At 39.1% G+C, this 21,666-nt stretch overlaps 1 protein-coding gene across 4 annotated transcripts; it reads left to right on the forward strand.

The window, feature by feature from the left end:
• Positions 1–53: 53 nt before the first annotated feature.
• Positions 54–19,765, forward strand: JHY (junctional cadherin complex regulator). Of its 4 annotated transcripts, none has more exons than XM_069788085.1 (9): positions 54–133; positions 1,188–1,613; positions 4,527–5,028; positions 8,978–9,088; positions 11,677–12,299; positions 13,101–13,386; positions 15,317–15,397; positions 16,682–16,807; positions 19,200–19,765. In XM_069788085.1, the coding sequence occupies exons 2-9, from the start codon at positions 1,222–1,224 to the stop codon at positions 19,401–19,403; spliced, it is 2,325 nt and encodes a 774-aa protein (XP_069644186.1). In that variant the 5' UTR covers positions 54–133; positions 1,188–1,221; the 3' UTR covers positions 19,404–19,765. The 4 variants fall into 4 exon arrangements, with proteins under 4 accessions (XP_069644186.1, XP_069644187.1, XP_069644189.1 ...); XM_069788086.1 differs by having other exon boundaries at positions 13,125–13,386; XM_069788088.1 differs by having other exon boundaries at positions 12,154–12,299.
• The last annotated feature ends 1,901 nt before the right edge of the window (positions 19,766–21,666 follow it).

Below are 21,666 nucleotides of genomic sequence, written 5' to 3' on the forward strand. Positions count from 1 at the left end.
CTCCCCCCCCGCCACCCTCGCGCCTTGGTAGGTGCGGCGCGGCGTCCGCCAGTGCCGCCATGGCGACGGCGGGCCGGCGGGTCGGGGCTGGGGCTGAGGCTGAGGCCTTGGGGCAGAGCTGAGGCCTGTGAGGGTGAGAGGGGGCCTGTGAGGGGGGTTGGGGGCGAGGGGAGGCTTCGGGGTGGGGTGGGGGACACGCACGCCTGGCCTGGCTTTTCCCAGGGGGGCTGAAGGCCTGCCTTCAGGCCGGAGAGAGGCTCCTGGGACAGGAGTTAGGGGCAAGGCCTCGCCTCCCTCGGTGGACGCACTGCGGAGGCTGACCGGGGGTTGCTGACAGGAGAGGCGGTTTCCAGCAAAAGGTTCCTTGCCGGTGCCAGGCTTTCCTCTCCGGGCTGCAGGGTGGGCACCACCGCCCAGCAGCGAGAGGAGCAGTGGATACAGGAGTCTGCCCAGGTGTAGAAGGCCTGCCGGAGGGTAAATTCGCGTGTGACAGGCAGTGCTAACTAACCCTGAAAAATCAGAAATTATATTTTGCATTTCCATATCTAAACAGTCGCCCACATACTAAAAAAACTCACGATGTGCCTTTAAACGGAATGGTCACACTGTATGCGCTGTAACTGACTAATGTACATGTCTTCACAAAACACTGCCTTTTTCCTTCCTCCCAGATGCTTGTATCTGGTGGTGCAAACGACTTATGGACATTTAAATGCAATCAAAGGAAAAGAAACTCTCTTCCTAATTTAAGAAGCGTTCCAGTTCTTTTCACTCTGTTCTTCTCTGTCACACACACTTTCTTGCTGATAGCTTACACATCAAGATGGTATAAGTTGAATAAAGAGAACATACACAATTTCTTTTACCTCTCAAAAGTTAACATAAAATTTTGTTGCTCTGTCTTAGCTTAATTTTCTTTTTCATAAGCTGTTTATACATGATTAGCTTTGTTACCACTAATAGTTTAAGGTGGATTTCATAGCAGTAAGTCATGCATTTGGTGTATTGTGACCTTGATATTAACTGCTTAAAGGAAAAGATGAGAGTAAAGAATTGTTTTAACTATAGAAGGTTGAATTGTGAGCCTAAGCCAATGATACTGCCACAATTCTAGCTTTTAACAAATACAATCATTATTATACAGCGAGCAACCTTTTTACGTTTACTCTCGTGTTTTCCAAATACAGGGCTGGTGTATACACCCTCAGTGCAAAACACAGAATGAATTCTTCAGATATGAAATATATTTCAGTTTCTTCTCCACCCACTTGCAACGTGAATAAAACCCATGTTCCTCAAAATGTACTCATGCAACCAGATTTCCACCCCGCAAATTGGAAAAGGCCATCTGTAAGCGAAGGGGACTTTGCCTCAAGTCTGCACAACTCCCAAGAGTCAGACTCTGAAAGCCTTGTTCAGGAGAGACAGTATCAGTTAGAACTCCAGCAGCGGATTCATGAAAATGAAGAGCTGGTAGGACTGTGTTCTGATGAGTTGGAGAATGACAGCTTAGAAGATAGCTTGGAGGAGATGAGTTTAAAAGAACAAGAAGGAGTTGAGTATGATACAAATCGATATACAAATGGAATACAAAGGAATGATGGTAATGGAAGGTAAGGCACAGGATTTTAGTAGATGAGTAGAATAGTTCTGACACTTTAAAACCTTACATTCCTCAGAACATACATGACATCTTCAATACCAACTTGTATTGCCAAAGTGCTATTAAGAGCAGCTACGGACTTGGTTACACACCAAGATGTACTGCTTCATCTTACCCACATTTGTAATTATTATACCCATTTCTCCAACACAGCCTCAACTGTTTATTATGTTGGCTGAAACACCAGTGTAGGAGGGTAAGAAGGAAAAGAAAACATCCCTCACAGACGCATACAGGTTCCCCGTGTACTGGCTCTAGACACTGCATACAGAGGCGAATGCTACATGCCTGTTTAGTTGCCTCTAAAACAGGCAGGCAAGAAGGGAGGAAGTGGCGAACAGATGCATGTTAACCCCTACTCTTGAACATTGCTGGGTAAGCTAATGGGGGAGCATTTAACAACAGTTTCTTCTGGTCTGTTAAATGGCCTATTAAATGTAGATCCCCTCTTATTCCTGTCTACCTGATCCAGAACTGCAGTCAGTGGAAGGAGTTAATGACTGTAATGGGCTGTAGATCAGGCACTACAATATTTAGCAGTACGTGCTGGCTACTGTCTCAAATAGGCAGCCATTGCCATGTAACTGGCATTACCTTCAGATGGTGCAGCAGCTAGATCATGGGCTAGAGGGTTTCTGGAGCTGGGCTGTGAAAAAGGACCAGAGAGAAAACAAGAACCAGTACCAACACATCCTCTTTTTGTTTCTTACTGAAAGACCTGCGCTGAGCAAACAGGCTACTTCCCGTAAGAAAACTTAGAGGCAAAAATTGATGGGTTGAATCAATGCAGTTTTGTCCTTATAGCCGTATAAATATAGAATTAAAATTTCCAGGGTTACTGTCACCTTTAAACATTCTTTAGAAAGCGTTAACTTGGTACCTAAAATAAAATTTAATTTGCTGTCATATGCATAAAGGTTTAACACTGCATAAATTAGGAATAATTCTCAAGTTTAAAGGGATTAAATTAAACCTGAAGTAATAATAATGTGCAGTTTCAATTTAATTGTCTACTTAAAATAAAATGGCAAACAAATGAAGGCTAAATTATTAACAGCATGCTTTTATTCACCTCCTCAACAGGCAAAATGGCCAGTTATTGAATATTTTATTCTGAGTGCAAATGATGTTAATTGTACTAGAAACATGCTCTAATTTTTAGTAATTTTTTTGACTGAATACTGTGCTGAATGTGAGGCTCTTCATTAAATGGAAATTTGATTTTATTTTGTTTGAACTTAGCCTAGTAAGTACTCAAATGCAGTCCATTAACCGGAGCAAATATCACAGCATATACATATGAACCCCCCTCTCTACATCCATTACTAACCTCGGAATTTGAAGAGGAAACACTGCATCTGTTGTCTACATACAACGCTTTTGTTGATGAGTACAGAGTCCATCTAACCTTTATATCAAGTTGGGGGGAGGAATAAAAGGTGCACTTTTTGTCTGCAGATGATTAGAGATGAAGGAGCTCTTCACACTCATTTTGTTCCCGTGCAGTGACCTGGCCTGCATAATACAATTGAGCTGCTGTGCACACATTTCAGCACAATAGAACTCTTTAGCATTATACTCTGTTATTTGAATCATTGCAATTATATCACATATTTCTGTACTCATTTCAAAATATGGTCACCTATTTCTGTTTGCCTGTGGTGTATGACAACTAGGAATAATAATGTTTTCACCAGTGTAAATCATCTAATCTCTAGTACACAGGATACCATGGCATGAATGCTTACCTGAAATGAAAAGCATTGCTGGAGAAACAGATTATTTTATTATTAGGAGCCACTTGAAATATAGGCATAGGCATGTAACTAATTTAGAAAGGATGAATAAATGATTTATGGAAATGTTAATATAATTAACTATGCCACAGTTTGGAGAATCCAGCAGATCAGTACATTTCTTTTAATAGGGGCTGAAGAGTCAACCAGGTTTCAGTGCCTATAAATGTCACTCTGAAAGGCTCACCATTTGTCAGTGCCCAAGAAACCAGGACTATGCTGCAGGTCCAGTTAAGAAAAAACAGCGTTAAAAGCTTTTTTTCTCCCACGCTCCTTACTCCTGCCACTGCTTGCACGTCTCCTGGAAGCCAATTTGTATGCATTTGGCTCCTGCAGTTGGTTTTCCTCCTGTTGGATCAAACAATAAACCATAAACAGAATCAATTGTGGTTTTTTTAAGGCAGACCATCTTTGTTTGCTTTATGACAAATGTAGTTCAGAGCAATGATTTGGACACTTGTTAAAAAAAAAACAAGCCCACAAACCTTTGTGATTTATGTTTTTCTACACTTATCTCAATTACAGCCTGTTTTTTAATGAGAAGTTACTTTAAGTCTTTTATAGACAGTTTTTTATTGAAACATCATGATGTTTCATAGGAATGAGAAGAGAGAATAAAAATACAGAGCTGTAGGCTGTTCTTGCTTAGACAGCCTCAAACTGACGCTTGCGAGAGTGATTTTACTTAAAAGATATCACTTTTATTTCACACAGCAGAGTCTTTGAAGAATGAGCAACACTACTGTCTTTCGTAAGCTACATCACTTTAAAGGAAGCAACAGAAGCAGTACAATGTATCATTTTATCTTTTAGTTGATTCTACTAGTACTTATGTTTTCTATGCTAAATTTAGGATAAAGATTGTATTCTACTGTGATCTGAATGTTAGGCCAATTTATCATTCGCTGATAATGAAAATTAAAAATTAAGAGGAGGTCCTGCCTAAGTTTTCTACTAAAAAAAAACTTGATAAAACTGTTCTGATCCCGATCCTACAAACGGCCATGCCGTATTCACTGAAATAATTCAGTTTACATAAATAATTTTGTGTTTCCTTTTTTAAATAGGAAACAACAGTCTGTGGACAAATATTTCAGCCTAAGATACAATCCTAATTGGAAGAACACAAAAGAGGTAGCAGAATTTTGTGAGGCAGAAAAAGCATGCCAAGTTGCTGGAGGAAGCAGCGTGGACTTTTCACAAGATTCATTTTATCTCCATTCCAATGGCTCCCCAGAAGAAAAGAATCAACAGGAGGCAAAGTCACAAGATTCATTCTCAGAGTTTGGTACAGAATTATTACGATGTCATGAACCAAATGCGATGGTCAGCAATGAACCTTTCAGGCTGCATACCAAAAGGAAGGAATCTGCAGACAGCTATAATTTCAAAGCTAGTCCCAGTACATATGGCAGTGCTTTTTCTCTTCAGATTCAAGAACATCGACCACAAAGAGCAAAAAAAGACTTTGTAAAAAAAAATAAACGGACTTTAGGATTACGTTCAGAGAAGATAAATTCCTATCTTCAATTACACAGTAAAAAGCAGGAAGTACTTCATCAAGAGCCGGTAGGTAACTTTTACATGTTTTCTAATCGGTATAAACTGAGGACTGTCTGGTGTTAAAATGGAATAGCTGCATGATCAGGTTTGCAGAGGAGGTAAGTAGATATACAATCTATCATGCAACTGGTAACTTCAGATTTCCAGTGAGAATCTTGTTCATCCTTTATGGAATAATTGACAAGTCCTCAGTGACTCACAACCCCAGTGACGGCCTCGTTACAAGCCTAGTTAAGCTACGTATATTCTTGTCCATGAAGCATGTCACAGAGGTGATCTCTCACTAGTTTTTAATCTTGATGCTAAAGAAATGCTGGCTTCCTTCATATGGGATCTACATTGCACCTAATCAGTAGTTCTTTTTTTGCTGCCTCTGATTTTTCTCTGCTTGGCCAACATGAATTTGGTAACAATCACCTCTGCAAATAGCATATTCCAAATTTTGCTCAATGCAGCAAATGCAAATTGCTTCTAATAGCAGAACACTCGCAATTTTTTAACTGCAGTGGGAAACCCTGATGTCACCATTTGGCTTAAAAAGCTGTATTAGTGTTGTTCCACTACATTGATCTTAACAAAAAAGTGTACGTGAAGTTACAGTTGAGTTTAAGAACCAGAAAACACATTGTGGTCACACTGCTTTCAAAGGCCATGCACGCTTTTGCTTATCACTGTCATTTAGGGCCACACATGCAGGAATATCCAAGAAATATGTGTTAGATTTGCATGGTTAGACAACCCTTTCCCCCTACTTGCTTTCTCAGCCAAACTAAACCTTATGTTTGAAATCAGTCAGCAGATAACAGTCATGTATAGTACTTGGATTTGAAGAGCCTAGCTTTCTTATGATTGACTGTGAAATGTCAGACAACTTATATTAAGGATTAAGTGGAAATGTAATTACAGTTCCTAATGAACGATTATACACGAGTTTGTTGCTTTTACTTGCTACTTATTATGAATAATGGGAAGGTGGGAATCGTTGAATCACTCCACGAGTTGCAGCATAGAAAATTCTTAACTTGCAAAACTACAGAGACTTTCTGCTTCACGTGACACATTTTCCAAGGCTAATGAACAGTTGACACAACATTAGAGGGCATCTGCTGACTACATTACAATGAGTGTAATGGTGGACAAGCTTTTTTCTAGCAGAGCTATTAAGAGCACTTGTTTTTTTCAGTTATAATTTGGTTGATGGTAAAAATAATTAGTGTAGATTGGTGCTAATTAAAGCTGTGTTGATATGATTATGTTTACTATTTGGGGAATTCTGAAAATGTTTCATATGTAAGTATTGGAGCCAGGGATCAGGACTTCGTTGTGTAGACACTATTGAAAGATACATAATAGAAAAAAAAAATCTGTTAAAATCAGGGCTATGTTGTAAGACTACCTTGCTGAAGTAGCCGTGGGGACAGCAGAGCCGTGACATAGCAGGAGCCAGGCAGCATGCATGTAGCAAGGTGTGTTTCTTTCTTTGACAAGTTCATACAGCCGCAACAGCATCACCACCTACTGTCAGCTACCTTTGTATTTGCTGTGGATAGGCATAGGAGGAAGTACTTACCTCTCTTGTTCTTAATCGGGACATCCATTGCTCCAGTCTCTTTGGAGGGGGTGAAAGAATGCCTGGCAGAAGCACCTTGTTGACCAGAGCTGGCCCATGAGCCAACTTTGGTCACCTCACCTGGAAAACTGTATCAAAAGTGCAAAAACACCAAGTATGCAAAGAATCAAACAAGCCACATGTCTTCTGCTGGAGCGATCAAACATGTTCTGAACACTGTTTTTTCCTAAACTGGATTATTTTGAGGATGTTAAAGCTGGTTTTATTGATATGTTCACTGTTGGCTATCAGGTACTGTGGTAATGAAATAATGTTTACATTGAAGTAAGTACTTTGCATACCTTTTTTTCAACTGACATAACATTAGGTAAAATATTTGCAGCCTTGTTCTTGCAAGATTTACAGCGGTTATCTCAGTGCATACAGACAGCAGGCTGTATGTACCAAAACATAGCATAAATGTGTGTTGATCTGTATATTTACTAATTTATATTGCATTTTATAAAGCATCAAGTTCTTTGCAGTGTTGCCTGATTCTTTAAGAACCTGATGATGAATTTCTGAGAGAGAGAGAGAGAGAGAAAGAGAGAGAGAGAAGTAGTGGCCCAGTCTAGCTCAGCTGTACTCAATATGAGTTGCTTTCCTACCTACAAGCCCCTTACTTCAAAGCAAGGAACATAATGTACAATTTTTTAATGGCTCTAGACCAAGGCACTCAGACTCTCTGTGCACTGCGCCTTACCTCAGTGTAAACACCTAATCAAGATTGCCTGCGCTTCAACAATAGCAGCCAAATGCAATTCGAGAACCACAAGCCTTTGAAGTCCTCACTGCAAAGGCCGGTTTTCTAGTCTGGGATAATGACATGCCATGATTGCTGTCTTTGTTGTATCTTTTCAGTAGAGAAGCAATTATAGGCCTCAATTTAACAGAATAGGCATTACACAGCTTATGATTCTCAAAATGCAATTTCATTTGATCATTTTCTCAATTTGATTGGTATTAATAGAATAGTTCACAAAAAATGCTGGCAGAGGTTGTGTCCTGTTCCTCTTTCAAAGAGATAATGTAGAAGTATGCTTTACCTGCCCAGTAAACTATCAATACAGTGAGTCAGTTGGTTCCACCAAAAACATCTTACTGACTGCAAGGCTGTATCTATCCACAGTTCAGGAAACCTGTGTGGTAACTTAATTTGTGAACTTTTCTAGTCACAACTAATAGAATCTGCATTGCCATTTGGGGCAATGAGATCACCTGAAAACTCAGCAATAAACCCTACCTACCTTTTCCTAGTAGTCCTAATCTCTCACCCCCAAAGATGAGAGGCCCAGCTCCCCAGAAGGATTTAACACTTCCTTCACACTGATTGCACCATTATGTTTTTCAGTTAATAATTCTCTTGGTCACAAATGTCTTCTCAGTGCAAGTTCTCCTGTGTTAGCCAGTGTCACTCTGCAGCGGTGCATAGGTACTTCTACCACAGGCATGAGTCCAGCACATAGCTGTAGTCTCTTTACAGTGAGACTGGCTAACTGCACACTTAGTTGAGGTCACGCCTGCTGTAGTACTTAGCAGGATAGTTTGGGACAACACAAGTATAAATAAAAAGAAAGCATTGTTTTTCCTGAAGTTTTATAGATTGGAAAAAAAAGTTTGATGCTTTCAAGAAAAATTTTCATTATTGCTATATTTATGAGGGTATCGCTTCGCTTCGAAATCTGTAGTGCCAGCAGCTACCCTCAAAAAATTGCTCAAATTTGATTTCCAGCCATCATGCTACCACGACTGCAGCCACCTGAAGATGTTCTTGTTTGTGGGCTTGCTGTTTTGCACAACCTGTTTGATACTGTTGCCAGGCTATGGGTATTAGTTGCTTTATTTCTGCAGCTACTCCTTGTACTATTCTACCAACATTACTATGTTTTGCCATCTTTTTCTGCATGACCCTATTGTTCAAGATCTGCTATGGTGTGTGTCATCCATCAATATCTTGGTACACTGGCTGATTGCTTGGACAATGATGATTGTCTAGTTGCTTTTCTGTTACTAGGTTCATCCACTGGCTCTCATATAAATGGACAAGCCCAGACATTTGAGAGTTACAAGTAGGTTTCTGTGCTGCATACTACCTGCAATTTTCTTTGCCTCTCTTCTTCTTAAAAGTAGAAGTAATACTCCCTACTGCTACACCACTGTTAATTGGTTTTCTGCTTCCTTTTTCATTTGCTCTTTTAGCCGTCTGTTTTCTTGTTATCTGTTGTATAATGCCTAACTTTAGCATTTTAGCTTTAATAGGAGGCAAATTATTTCTCATTCTTTCCCCAAGACTTTTAAATGCTTTCATCAGGTTGGGCTGTGGCCATAAACATTCTTGGTTTTTAGGTTACAGATCCTAAAATTGTTGATGAAGAACCGGTTCAGAGTGTGCTACCATTCCAGATTGTGAAAATGGAGCCTGAAGACAAATGGTACCTGAAAGCGCAGCAGCTCAAGGTTCCTTTTTGATAGAACATGACAATTGAAATATATATATGTAAAAGCATTGAAGTTTGAATATTTAAAGCTGTAATCTCATTACTTTTAAAGTACCAATTACTGGCAATAAATCCTTAGATATATATCAGTGGATAATCACCAAAATTTAATGCATATGCTGCTTTATATACCGAATGATTTTAAATCAAAATAGATCCCAAATCCCCAAAAATTCTGAGCTCAAAAAATCTTATCTATTTAGGACATTATTTGATTGATAATAATGTAAAAGCACAAACTACTACATGGTCTTGTTTATGGTTCATGAGGATTCTGAGCTAGAACTTAACTACTGTTGCATTACTTGTCACCTAAAATCCCCGTGAACATCAAGGGGTTACCATAAAACAGAAAATGTTACAAGAAGAAAAAGTCGCACTGACCCCCTCCCTACATGAGTCTATAGATCTGTTTTACGCTGGCCTTTCAAACCAATGCAATGGGATAGTCTTTGGAGCAATAAAAGAGACCAGGTTATCATCACTGGTGAAAAACCAAGAACTTCAGAACCAGAACTTCAAGGCAACTGGAATTATTACTGGCAAACCTAGTTACTCTCTTTGTATTACAAGTGTTTGAAGTAATTCAGGCAGACTGCTTAAATTCCCTGCTGTTTACTTAAGACTGGAAGCTGCATTTCTGTAAAGGACAAACAAGATTTTATGCTGCTGTTCATTGTGAGAGATGTGCCTTATATGTGGAATTTCAGAATGAAGGAGGTGTTTTACAGGACTGCTCATTCCATTTAAACAGGACAACATTGGCCTGGTCCCAGTTTGGCAGCAGTTGATTATTTCCACCAGTGGCACAGTATGCCAGAACATTAATCATTACAGCAGAGGTCGAGCTAACAAATCATCATCTTGGCACCAGGAGTCAGGATTCCCTAGTGATAAAGCTTTCGCCAAAACATTCTGCTCTGTATGTGGATTTAATACCTACCATTAAGTAGTTATTCTGAGTGCATATGCTATGTAGTGATTGCAAGTGTTGCTAACAAAAGAACCCTAGAGAGACAGGAGAATGAAATGGAGGATTTTAGTGCTGACAAAGATTAAATGGACTGAGAATGGATTTGTATATTCCTTGGAAGGAAAGCCATGTCTTTCCTCAAAATGGGCAACACCTGATGCTGTAATTGGAAAGCGATAAATCTTAAATAAACTCCAGATTTAGAGTATGTCAGTTTAGCTCAAGACAGTAGTCCTGGTGTGCTTAAATTCTTAAATTGTTTCTTACCATTTGGATAATATTTTGCAGGATACAGGACAGGGAGGAGTGCTTGATTTAGAAATGAAATCATTTAAATCATTGACATCAGTCTGCTTCTACTGTGGACCAGTCTAATAGTGTGTACATAGCCATCTTTTCCTGAAATTTAGTACAGTTTACTTTCATTAGAGGATAAAAACCAAGAACTGATTTGATTTTTGAAACCAGGTGGTTGACGGTAAGCTACCACTTGTCTACAGGATTAGAAACAAGTAGTCCTGTGTATTTAAGGGCACCTATTTTTGCACCTCGTTCAGATAAAACTCCCTCATTCCATATTTACCACAGCATCATTTCTTAGATATGGTCTGCATCTGTAAGGAACCATTTTTATAGTGTTCTGCTTCAGAATTTGTCCCAGGCCATTAAGCAGTTTTGATGCAGTAATCTGCATTGTCTGTGCAGCACCTGAGTAGCATCTGTGCTTCTGATCTTGACTAGGGGTTCCTACATATTTTAATTTTAGATTAAGTCTGGCCAGGCCATCACTTATTCTAGCCATGACCATAATTTACTGAGTCAGTGTTAGACAGAAGCAGCTCAGAGTGATTTGGATGGGTCTAATCCAACTTGTGCAAACTGGCCTAACTCATCATCAGTAGGTTAAAGAACTGTTATAGCTGTGAAGGACCAATACAATACCTAGGTCTCTTTAAGGGCCCTTCTATGAAGACATGTTTTGTTAATTCAAAAAACCCAAACCCGAAGCCTTACAAATGCCACAAAGAAAGACTGTTCTCCACACCATGCTAGACTTCGGGTCACAGATGCTTTTCCTTTTACACTTCACTCTCTGCTAAGAGCTTACTTTTAAAACTAATTTCCATCATGATACTCATTCAGCTGTATAAAATATTGCTATAACCCTTTTCTAGTTGTGAGTGTACATGAAACAGGGGTGACTGGCTCCATACATCCCTGATTTTTAAAGGGACAGATGATTATGCACTCCAGCCTGTTCAGGCCTGTTCAAGGTACCATGTCAACACATGTTCAAATTTCAGTACATGTTCAGAACTCAGCTTCATTGTAACCTGCACAGCTGTTTAAGGGCTGTCTGAAATAAGAATGGTGTCCTGAATTAGAGTCATAGAACATGATGTAATCTAGTCAAAACATCAGTTAATCAGTTAATTTGTAGAATTCTAAGAAATAGCTACATGAAAGGCATTGTGACAGGCAAACTTACCCATACACTTGTCTATTGTTGATCTTAATGAACATATAAAATAGCTATCACTGAAATTCACCCCACTTTTGATAACTTGTTTTAGGATCACCAAAATAAGTCCTCCCAGAGAAACAAAATAAAATCCAACCAGAGTCTGAAAGGGAGAGCTTTCCCAAGGAATGATAGCCAACAACCACCAGGAAGACCAGCAGAACCAAAGTCTTGGCACCACAGGCACCACCAAATATCAGAATTTCAGACTGTTTCCATGCAGGCAGTGGAGCAAGACAGTAGCAGCACACTGCAGAAATGGCTGTATCCAAGTCCTTCTGTTGGCCCTGACACTAATACAGCAGCAAATTCAGATACTTGCTTAAGTAATGTCCAAAATTCAATACATTTTGTTAATCAGGATTTTACCACATCTACCTATCCTTTTCATCCAACATTACATAAATTTAACCCAGCAGAAGTTGTATCTCCAGCATATACCAACAAAGAGAACAAGAAATACCAGTATGATTCTCCAAATGGACTTCCACATGACCAGCAACATTTATACAACCATGTCACTGTGCAGCTTTTTGGAGGAGATAACAGTACCAATGGTCAAGTACCTCCACATCAGAGGAATATTTCATCTACTTTTAATGTGAATTTTCAAGAATTGGTGAAGGATCAAGGATCACTTCAGGATTCCAAAAGACACATTTATGCAGATAAAAGGTATAAGAACTCTGCAATCAGTAGTTTATGATAAGGATATAAGTGTTGAAACACTATCATAACACTATGATGCCCAGAATAAATAGACATAGACAAGAAAATGTTTTAAAGTCCAAAATACAAAATTATTTTGCTACAAACCTGCCACTAGAGACTACTACTGACTTAAGATTCATTATAACTATTGATTTTTAAATACAGTATTGGAAAAGGACAGTTCTGTACTCCAGGCTCTCTTGCACATAGAATTTTCCACAACTGAAAGTTTCCTTCTGAAAGGCTAGAAGGTGGAGTTTAAAAAATAGATAGCAAAGAGCACTGTGCATAAACTAAGTCTACTGCTAGCTGCACAGGTTTATATCAAAACTTGCCTTGCGGGGTGAATATCCAGAGTCATTCCAGTGCCAGCTCTGGCTCGCTACACATGGGGAAGGGCATGAAAATCCTTAGCTATGTAGAATTTCACCTGCCTTGATAAAAATGAAGGGTTTATTTCACATGGACAGTTAATTCTTTCAGTACTCAGCAGGCCTGATCCAAAGCTATTTAAAGGCAGTTTTCATTGGCTTAAGCTAGCTTTGCATCAGGCTGAAAATTTCCCCATCTATAATTTTTCCATGGACAGTTTCCATACATTTGGGTGCAAGCAAAGTCAGTCATTGTGAAATACCCGTCTTTCTATCTTCATGTTCTCAGTATATTCTGTGAGCAATGATCATCCCATGTACAGATTGCTTGTTGAGCTATCTGCTGTATACAGATATATAAGATTCTTATTTTTCCCCCTCTTTCTTTTTTGAGGCCTTCTCAATCTTCTGTTCACAGTTCACCGACAGCTCCTTGTACAACCTCCCAATTTACACAAACGACGGAGCGACATCACCAAGAAATCACTCGTTTGGCAGAAGCTCACTTAGCTGACAAGCACTTGTTCAGCCTACTTCCACCTATAATCCCACAGGTAGAAGGTGGTTCAGAGGTAGATCCAGAGAGCGGTGAAGGAAATCAAGTGAAAATAAGCCGAAGCAACTCAGAAGGATATCTCATGCAAATGGAAAAGCAAAACCAGCCTAAAGTCAGCAAGAAGGTAAGCAAATAGATGTAGATTGAACGGTTTTACATTTCTATTTCCCCCTCTGATTAATATTTTTTTCTTTAATAATCCAAAAATCTTAAACGCCCCCCCCCCCCCCCCCCAAAAAGGAATGGGAACCGAGAAATATTTTATTGTTACAGAGAGCATGCTGACACACACTGACTTGCCCAGAGCATTAAAAACCAAGGAACAAAGCTGGAAACAGACACTAAAATCATTCTAGTTTAAAGAGCAAGGTGGTTCACCACCACCTCTCTCTATGTCACTTTCAGTCTTGATTAGCTCTAAGAACACACAGAGCAGTGTTTGTCCTTTTAGTTATCCAGTGATAAAATGATTTAGAATAAAGCTATTTGTATAAAGCAGCAGGTAGCCAGGGCTCAGATCTGAGCAAACCATTATCCTGGTCATGCTCATTTGCTATCCAACTCAAATCTCTTGGTTTCCAAGGGAATCAAACTGAACAATAACAAACTTAGAGGATTTGTAAAGCTAACGGCGTAAACATTATTACAAGTCTCCTGATGATCCCATTTTGGTCCTTATTAAAACTTGGTTCTTTTTGTCTTTTCTGTGTGTCCAGTTTCATACTGTAACCAGTTAACACAGATGCAGTGGAACAGCATAGAGATATCCCTGTGTGTCCATGACAAATGTTTAAGAAGTTAGCTCCAAGTCTCGGGGCAGACAAAGTAAGCTGGAATAATTACTCATGTGTTTCATCTAGAAGGCAGTTTGTGTATTCCTGCTTGAATGCCTCTAAGAAGAATTAGCTGGATTATGATAGTAACTGAAGGGCAGATTTCCTTCCCTTTCTGTTCCCCTAAGTTCAAACCATTGTTTCTTTCCTGTATTTTCAGTAGCTTTCTCACGCTTCATATGTGAGGAATGCCACAGAGAGTAAGACTGTTTATGTCTCACAGAAAAATCCAGCTTTTCCTAGTAAACAGATGCAGTCATACTCATTGCATGAAGTGAGAAAACCCTGATTTTGTTGCAGACAGCTAAATTATTAACTCTTCATAGCACCTTAAATTAAAAGTTAGGTGTAAGTATATCACAAAAGAATAGGGATAAATGACACAAAGAAACATCAAATAGAAAATTCAGTGCATAGAATTAGTTTCTCTGCAGTTGAGTTTAACTTGAACACGGCCTTCGAAGAAATGCACATTTTATTTGCATATAGAAATGTCTTGGTGTTTCTGCATTACTCTGTGACTGAAATTACTATAGAGCCCATCACAATGAGTTTCCACTGACAAGTTTTAAAACATAGTCCACTTCTAAAAATTAATCTAGTGTTCTTGAAAGAGATTAGAAAGATTCTGGAAGTATTGAGGTCTTTGTAGTAATGTCATGAAGTATTGAAATGGCATCACCCATGACTCACCTTCTGCCTTCCCTATGCACTTGTAAAGCTTTTGCTGTGCTGCAAGGCATGTATTTTTGAACTGTCTGTGAACAATTTTCCATTGCAGTTTTGAGAACAAGGAAAGGTTACTGTTACTAATATCATTTGCCTAATTTTTTTACCACCAAAATCAGGTACTTTTACTGCTTCTCTTGTAACAGTTTCTTTGGAGTTTAATTCTAATAACAGTCAAATGGGTCTCTTTAAGCTGTTGAAAAATAAAGCTCACAAAAGATCATTTTTTTACTAAGAAAGTATGTCTTTGTGATTTGGATGATTGGCAATTACCCACCTAGATTCAAAGGAAATACAGTGTAATTTGACTTGTGCAATTAACTCAATCTTTTTGGTCACTTACAATCCTTAAAATGAGACGTGCCAGAGGTAAGACTGAGACTGCAAGTTGAATCCTGCTCTTATCTTGGGCATCCGCTACAAGACTTGCTTTAATTATGCTCTCTGTGAAATCATATAAAGGAAAACCTGTTACTGCTGTTTGTTTTTCAGCCATGTAGCTCAAAAGCCTACATAAATCTGAATGTGAAGCTTGGAGGCCTCGGACCTGACTATGAAGCAATCAAAGGGAAAGTAAGCAGTCCTTATTATATGATCTGCTTTTCAGTTGTGCAAAGTGAACTTAGGCAGGGGAGAATGGCAAAGAAATCACTGCTGAGAAGCAACTTAGGTTTGTCTGGTACTTTATGTCCTTGACTCCAGGTCTAGCTTGAGATCCTGAGGGGAGATTCAAAGAGAAGGAAAGACAACTGTATTGTGGATAATTTTAACCCTCTAATTTTGTAGTTCCAGAAACAGGGAGTAGTTCACAGAATTCAATAGGGCTAATAGCACATCAGTAAATTATACACTCATGTGACTGAGTTGCATTGTCATTCCCGTAGTAGAAGGTTTGCCTAACCTTCGAAGTGGAAGGAAAAGAAGAAGTTGTGTAAACACAAGAAGAAAATCGCTGATTGTGTGTTACCCTATTGAAATGGAGACAGATCATTCAGAAGAAGTATCTGAACAACTGATATCATTTGACCTGTTCTCTGCTGATAATGAGGGTCTGGTAGCAGCTGTATATCTAAGGTACTGCAGACTCCATCCTGCATGCTTTGAGACCCTATTAATCTGACAACAGGTGCTTTATATGGCATTCTTTATAGGAACATTGTAGGACAGCAGGAAGGAAAAATGATAAAATGATCATCCCTTTGGAGTCATTGAGAAGCCCCTGTATTTTCTTCCTCCTTGCCATAAATGAAACAGATTAGAGATCTGAAACTGGAATGGACAGAGTGGTGCATAGCTCAGACCTCTGTGCGTTTTTAACACCATCATAACACTTCTGGAACCTGGCATGCCACTGGGGTATCATTGCATTGAAAGGAAATAATTGACATTGGCTGATAACAGGGGCAAGGTAGAGCATACTGCTGAATTTGAGCATAGTGAATTGCTGGAAATACAAAGACACAGAATATCAGTTAAGTAAATGAAGCATGTCATTCAGGGCTTTAAAAGTAAGTATAGAGGTTTTAAAAGTCATTGCAAAAGCTGACAGAAATGAGCACAGCCCTTTTTGAACTGAACAGATATATTGAAACATTCAGAATAAAGATGCACCTGTTGCATTTCTGTTGAGCTCTATCCTCGATACGGTCCAAGAAAAAGCTCTTAAAAATGAAGAATGACTAAAAAAGCTGTGCCATTTATCAGGATTTCCCGCTGTGCTCTGCTGAGGAATGATCAATAGCGTAGCCAGGTTAAACAGCAACAGGGGTGTAAATGGAAGACTCAGGTGGAAAAAGTGTTTCATTGCTGGATCCACTGAGACATTTAATTAACCATAGACTTCTTTCCTTTTGTCAGAAAGAGAAGTTAAAGCAACAAAAGGAATATGCAAAGCAAATTAAGGAACACAATATGAAAAGCATTGCTTCTGTTCAGAGGTTACCTACAAAACCCCAGGTCATATCTTCAGTGTCAAGACAGAAGGTAAGAACAGAGCCCCTTTAAAACGCACACAGGGAGGGATTCTGGACTTTGCACAAAGAAAAAGAAAAGCATAAATTTAACTTACAGTAGGCTAAAATAGTTTGTCCCCTTTGATTTTCCTTTTGACAACTCTAAGGACTTCTACTCTCATGGGGTGCTGGCAAGTGCTCATCTGTGCATCTATTCTGTTATGGCTGTAGATTTGTGCCAAGAGTTGCCGATCTCTTTGCCAACAGCAGTCTTCAGTCCATCCATCTGCCTTGCTCTTCATGAGAGCGTACCAAGTGGAAACAGAGCAGTACTCCATCCAAGCTATCAGCACTCAACTTGGCTTAAACAGCTAGTGATGTTTTCTTGGGGAAAGTGTGGGGATAAAGGAGAGTGGGACCCTCCTAGGAGCTTTACCCCATGCAGCACATGCTCTGCTTCACATCAGTGGTAGAGGCCACACTACTGCAGAGTGCACTCTTCTAATGGACCACAGATACCCTCTTTTTAGTCTATTTTCCACCTGCCTGTCGGTCTCACTCACAAACTCTTTTCACTTCAGTTGCATAGCTACAGTAATTGGTCTTATTTTTCAAGCCCACACAACATCACTTTAGCCTTCACTGGCCTTCAAAAATAGCCCAAATGAGCAACAACTGACTACATGACAGTGGCATACATAAACAAACAAAGGGAGCACCTTTTCCCTATTGCAGGAAGTGATAAAGCTCTGGAAATAGCATATATTTTATCCAATCAGTTCTGCAGGAGCTCACCTGCCTGGTGCTGAAAGCACGCTAACGGGTATTTCTCCAAGGTGACGAATGCAAACTGCATGCTTCAGGAAATAAGTTTTGGAGTTTAATATCAATTGAATTCTTCAGTTACTTGCATTTATTTCCAAACCTCATATAAACCACAAAGAGAAACAACAGTATTCTTTGGATGTCAAAAGGTCTTTGGATTCCTTCAGAAGACTTCCCAGACACTCTTTCACCAAGAACGTGAAATAATGCAACTTCCACTTGAGACGTAACAGGTGTTTCCAAATACATGCAACTGAAACACAGACACCAGAAAATGTCCCAGGTTAAACCAGGGCTTTCTCAGTTTCAGGTTTTCTGTAATACTGTTTCCATTCCCTCTGCAAGACAGCCTTCCAGATTCCATACATCATTCCATACTATCTGACACTCTTGCAGGTATCTGCTTTGTATTCCTCTTTCAGCACGGCCCTGCTCAGCTTCAGTGAGACATGTCAGATCTAGAACAACAGCTTGAGTACTCCTGTTTTTCTTTTTAATTTTGATAGTTAAGCTTATCATGCAGTAGAACATAAGCCCGGTTAAACAGAACTTACATACTTGTCGCACAATATAGCCTTTACCTATGTCTCACATTCACACATGCAAGTTTACCTATATACTGCTACAGAAATACATACTGGGAAAAGCGCATGATAAAAGGAAACACTCTGCCAGTGTGGGAAGTACAGTTCTTCAAGATATGCTGTCCCTGTCAGTATTCCATTACTGCCCTCCTTTCCCTCAGCTTCACGGTATAGTTTTTCAGCATACACACACTCAGAGTGTCTGAGGTAGAAAAAAATTGGAATGGTGGTTTATTTCATGCTGCTGTTCATATTCTCAGTATAGTACGTGTGGGTCCTGCGCAGACTGCGTGTTACTGGTAAAGAAATTTCCAGTCACAATAGAATATGCATGGGTATAACAGAACTCTGGGAATTCTGTGAGAGGCAATTCTTTGTTTCACTCTGAAACAGTTATGTGTTAAGGGTTGGCATGTCTAATACCAGCCTCACTTGTTCAGAAATCTTTTCCTGTTCAGAACTGTGTTAGCTTTGAAATTAACCAAAAAGGAATTTGGCAAGGGATTATTTTAAATCAGGTTCCAGAGAATTTAAAACAGTTACCAAGACTTCATTTCAAAACTTGTTTTAACTTTTTAGGCCTTTCAATACATCAATTCCTTAGAATTTGTCATAGGAGCACTCAGTTTCCATCCATGTCATATTAGCTTGCAGAACTCCCTGCTATAAGATATGACTGAGGACAAGAGCTTAATGAGACTGAAAAAAAAAAATGTTTGTAAACTTAATAGACTCGTGTTACTTTTTCTTTTTAAAGAAAAAACACTGCTTCAGTATTTAAGGTGGCCTCCAGTGGTAAGTGTCAGAAAGCAAATCTCCTTGAGGTGGGTAATTTTGCCCACTGCAGAGGTTTCTTGCAGTCACCACTGAAGCATCTAGTATTGAACACTGTCAGAAACAAGATCAGGAATTAGCAGAACTATTAATTTGACTCAACAGAGAAACACCTAAATTTTCTTGGAAATATTGGTCAGGTTTTCTCTTAATCAGTTACCCCAATTTTCATGTTTTTAGGCTCTGGAATATGCTAAGACGATTCCTAGACCAAAGACTTTCACGGCAAGACAATCGGATGAAGAGGTGAAAGAGGAGCGAGTTCTGCCACAGACTTTAAATGGCGACAGTTTACCTCAAATCGCATCCTTGGAAACTTTGCAAAATAGACACGAGAAGGAGAAGCAAGTTGTAGCTGCTTTCAGAACCCTTCATATCTTATAAGTATTTTGAAATTATTAGGGATATCTTCAAGGCAAAAATGTCTGAACTCTTTAATTATGAGCTATGACCATCACATCTTGATTTACCATTCCATAAAGTGGCTTAAGTTTAATCATCGTTAAATTTTAGAATCAGTTCTATTATACCTAATTTTAAAAAATGTAAACAGTTGCGTATGTAGCATTTTAAATATGATCGTCTCTGTTGTTATTTTTCTTTGAAATCAACTGATCTAGCAGTTGCATCTTTCAGACTAATCAGCTGTTGGCTTGCCACAGCTGGATCATTTTTAGACATGTCAAACATATGGACATATCTACAAAACACTAAAAATAAACATCAGTTTCATTTGATGATCTTAATACCAGCAATGTTTCTCTTTTTGAAGTGCAGAGATTTTGACAGACTGTCCAGAAATAAAGCCAATAATAATCCATTGCTGGTAAGAAAGAGAATAAAAACGTGCACCAAACATAGCAGTTGGTAATGATACAATACTAATTACTGAAATGTTACTCTGTTATCTGTTAGTGAATAGTTGTCACATCAAGACCAAAATTTTGAAGCTTAACCTGGAACAAGGAAATTCAAAACAACTACTGGCTGATCATGCAGACAATCTGTTATTAGCCAGAAGCAGTTGGAAAATATATTGAGTAACTAAGGATAATGTTGGAGAGGAAACAGCTTTTAACAGATTAAATCTATAAAAGTAACAACAAACAGATGGGTTTCTTACGATGGTTCCGTTTCTTTAACTTAGTAAATTATGAATTAAGTCAACATATGAAATGTGATTAGAACCCACAGCAAGGGAATTTTGAAGAAAACACACTAAATTCTCTTAGAAAATAGGCTAGTTGAAAGGAAAAAAAAAAACCAGCAACCTCGTGATTATGTGTAATTGCTTTGTCCAATTTATTAGGTCCCCTTTTGTATGGGAGGAGAGAGAAAATTAGTCTTTGGGCAAGAAAAAGGGTTTGAGTCTCCTTGAAGGAGGCTAACAATGAAAAGGTAAGGTGGGGAATAAAAGAGATAATGTCTTTGAAATGGCTTTCTCTTTTTCTAGATGCACCTTTTCTTAAAGGTAAAGATAGAAATATGTAAGACTTAACACATTTCTGGGTTAACATTTCATTGGCTGGATGTCTCACAGGAAAGATAATTTTCCAGTAGGTGTACAGTGATGTCAAGGCATTGGAGGTATGACATATATTACTGGAAAAGTCCTTTACCTTTCATTTTTTAGAGTCCTGGGTGAGTTTGACCTAGATCCTACAGTCCTCAGGATGCCTCAGTCCTCCTGAAAGTGGGTTAGTTGCTGAAATACGCCCTGCAGTCAGGTTCCCAACCTAATATGGGAAAAAAAGTGATGGCCATACTGCATCTCTCTGTCATGGAAAAAGGACATGTTCCTTTCTTTAAAGCCATCCTGACCCACCTGAGAGACAGGAAGCTCTCCACCCTGTCGGTTGCTTCCCACCACCCATGCCGAATTAGACTTTTAGACTTCTCTGGCGGGAGTTTGTGACATACATAATCTTTGGGGGAAGCTTGGTGGATGAAGCGTCTTCCAGTGTGGGGAATGTGAGTCAGGTTGCAGGGGAAGTGTTTTGCATATCAAAGTGCAGCAGCAGACATCTTCAAATGTCCACTGCAACTTCTGGAACAGGAGCATCCTCTGCCTCAGCCTCCTTTCTCCTCACCCTTGGGAACTGCATTTGCCCCTTCTGTAGAACGTGCATGCCTGCAGCATGATCCGTCAAGCTAGGTTGGGTGAATGTTTCCATGCTCTGCCAGTTGCTGCTTTGCATTTATTTTTAAACCAAATGGTAGCACTTTGAAGCATTTCTGATTAGGGAACCTCAACTTGTTGTTTCTGCTTAAAAGTGATAATCCCCCCTTAATACAAACCTCAAGTACCTATTTTAATGAAACCTTCAGATGAATATCAAAGAGCTATTTACTCCTATCTAATATTTTAATTAGATTATATTCTCAATTTAACCCATTAAACCCCCTTTGATGATCTCCGTGTTTAGTGTTTAGCCCCAGATGCTGGAGGTAATGAATATTGGACCTTTGATTTAATGAGAACTTCTGCCTTTCCAGCCTGACTCCCTTTGTATCCCCCTTTTTTATTTTCTGAGCTATAGAATTCAGTTAATTGAAGAAGTCTCTTACCACCACACATTAAGGAACCTAAATTAGCATCCCTTTTCTGATTAGAAAATGCAAGCAGACATTTTCTCTTTGATCTGAG

Source organism: Haliaeetus albicilla, chromosome 7 (assembly GCF_947461875.1).
Source record: "Haliaeetus albicilla chromosome 7, bHalAlb1.1, whole genome shotgun sequence".
In the NCBI taxonomy this organism is placed as follows: domain Eukaryota; kingdom Metazoa; phylum Chordata; class Aves; order Accipitriformes; family Accipitridae; genus Haliaeetus; species Haliaeetus albicilla.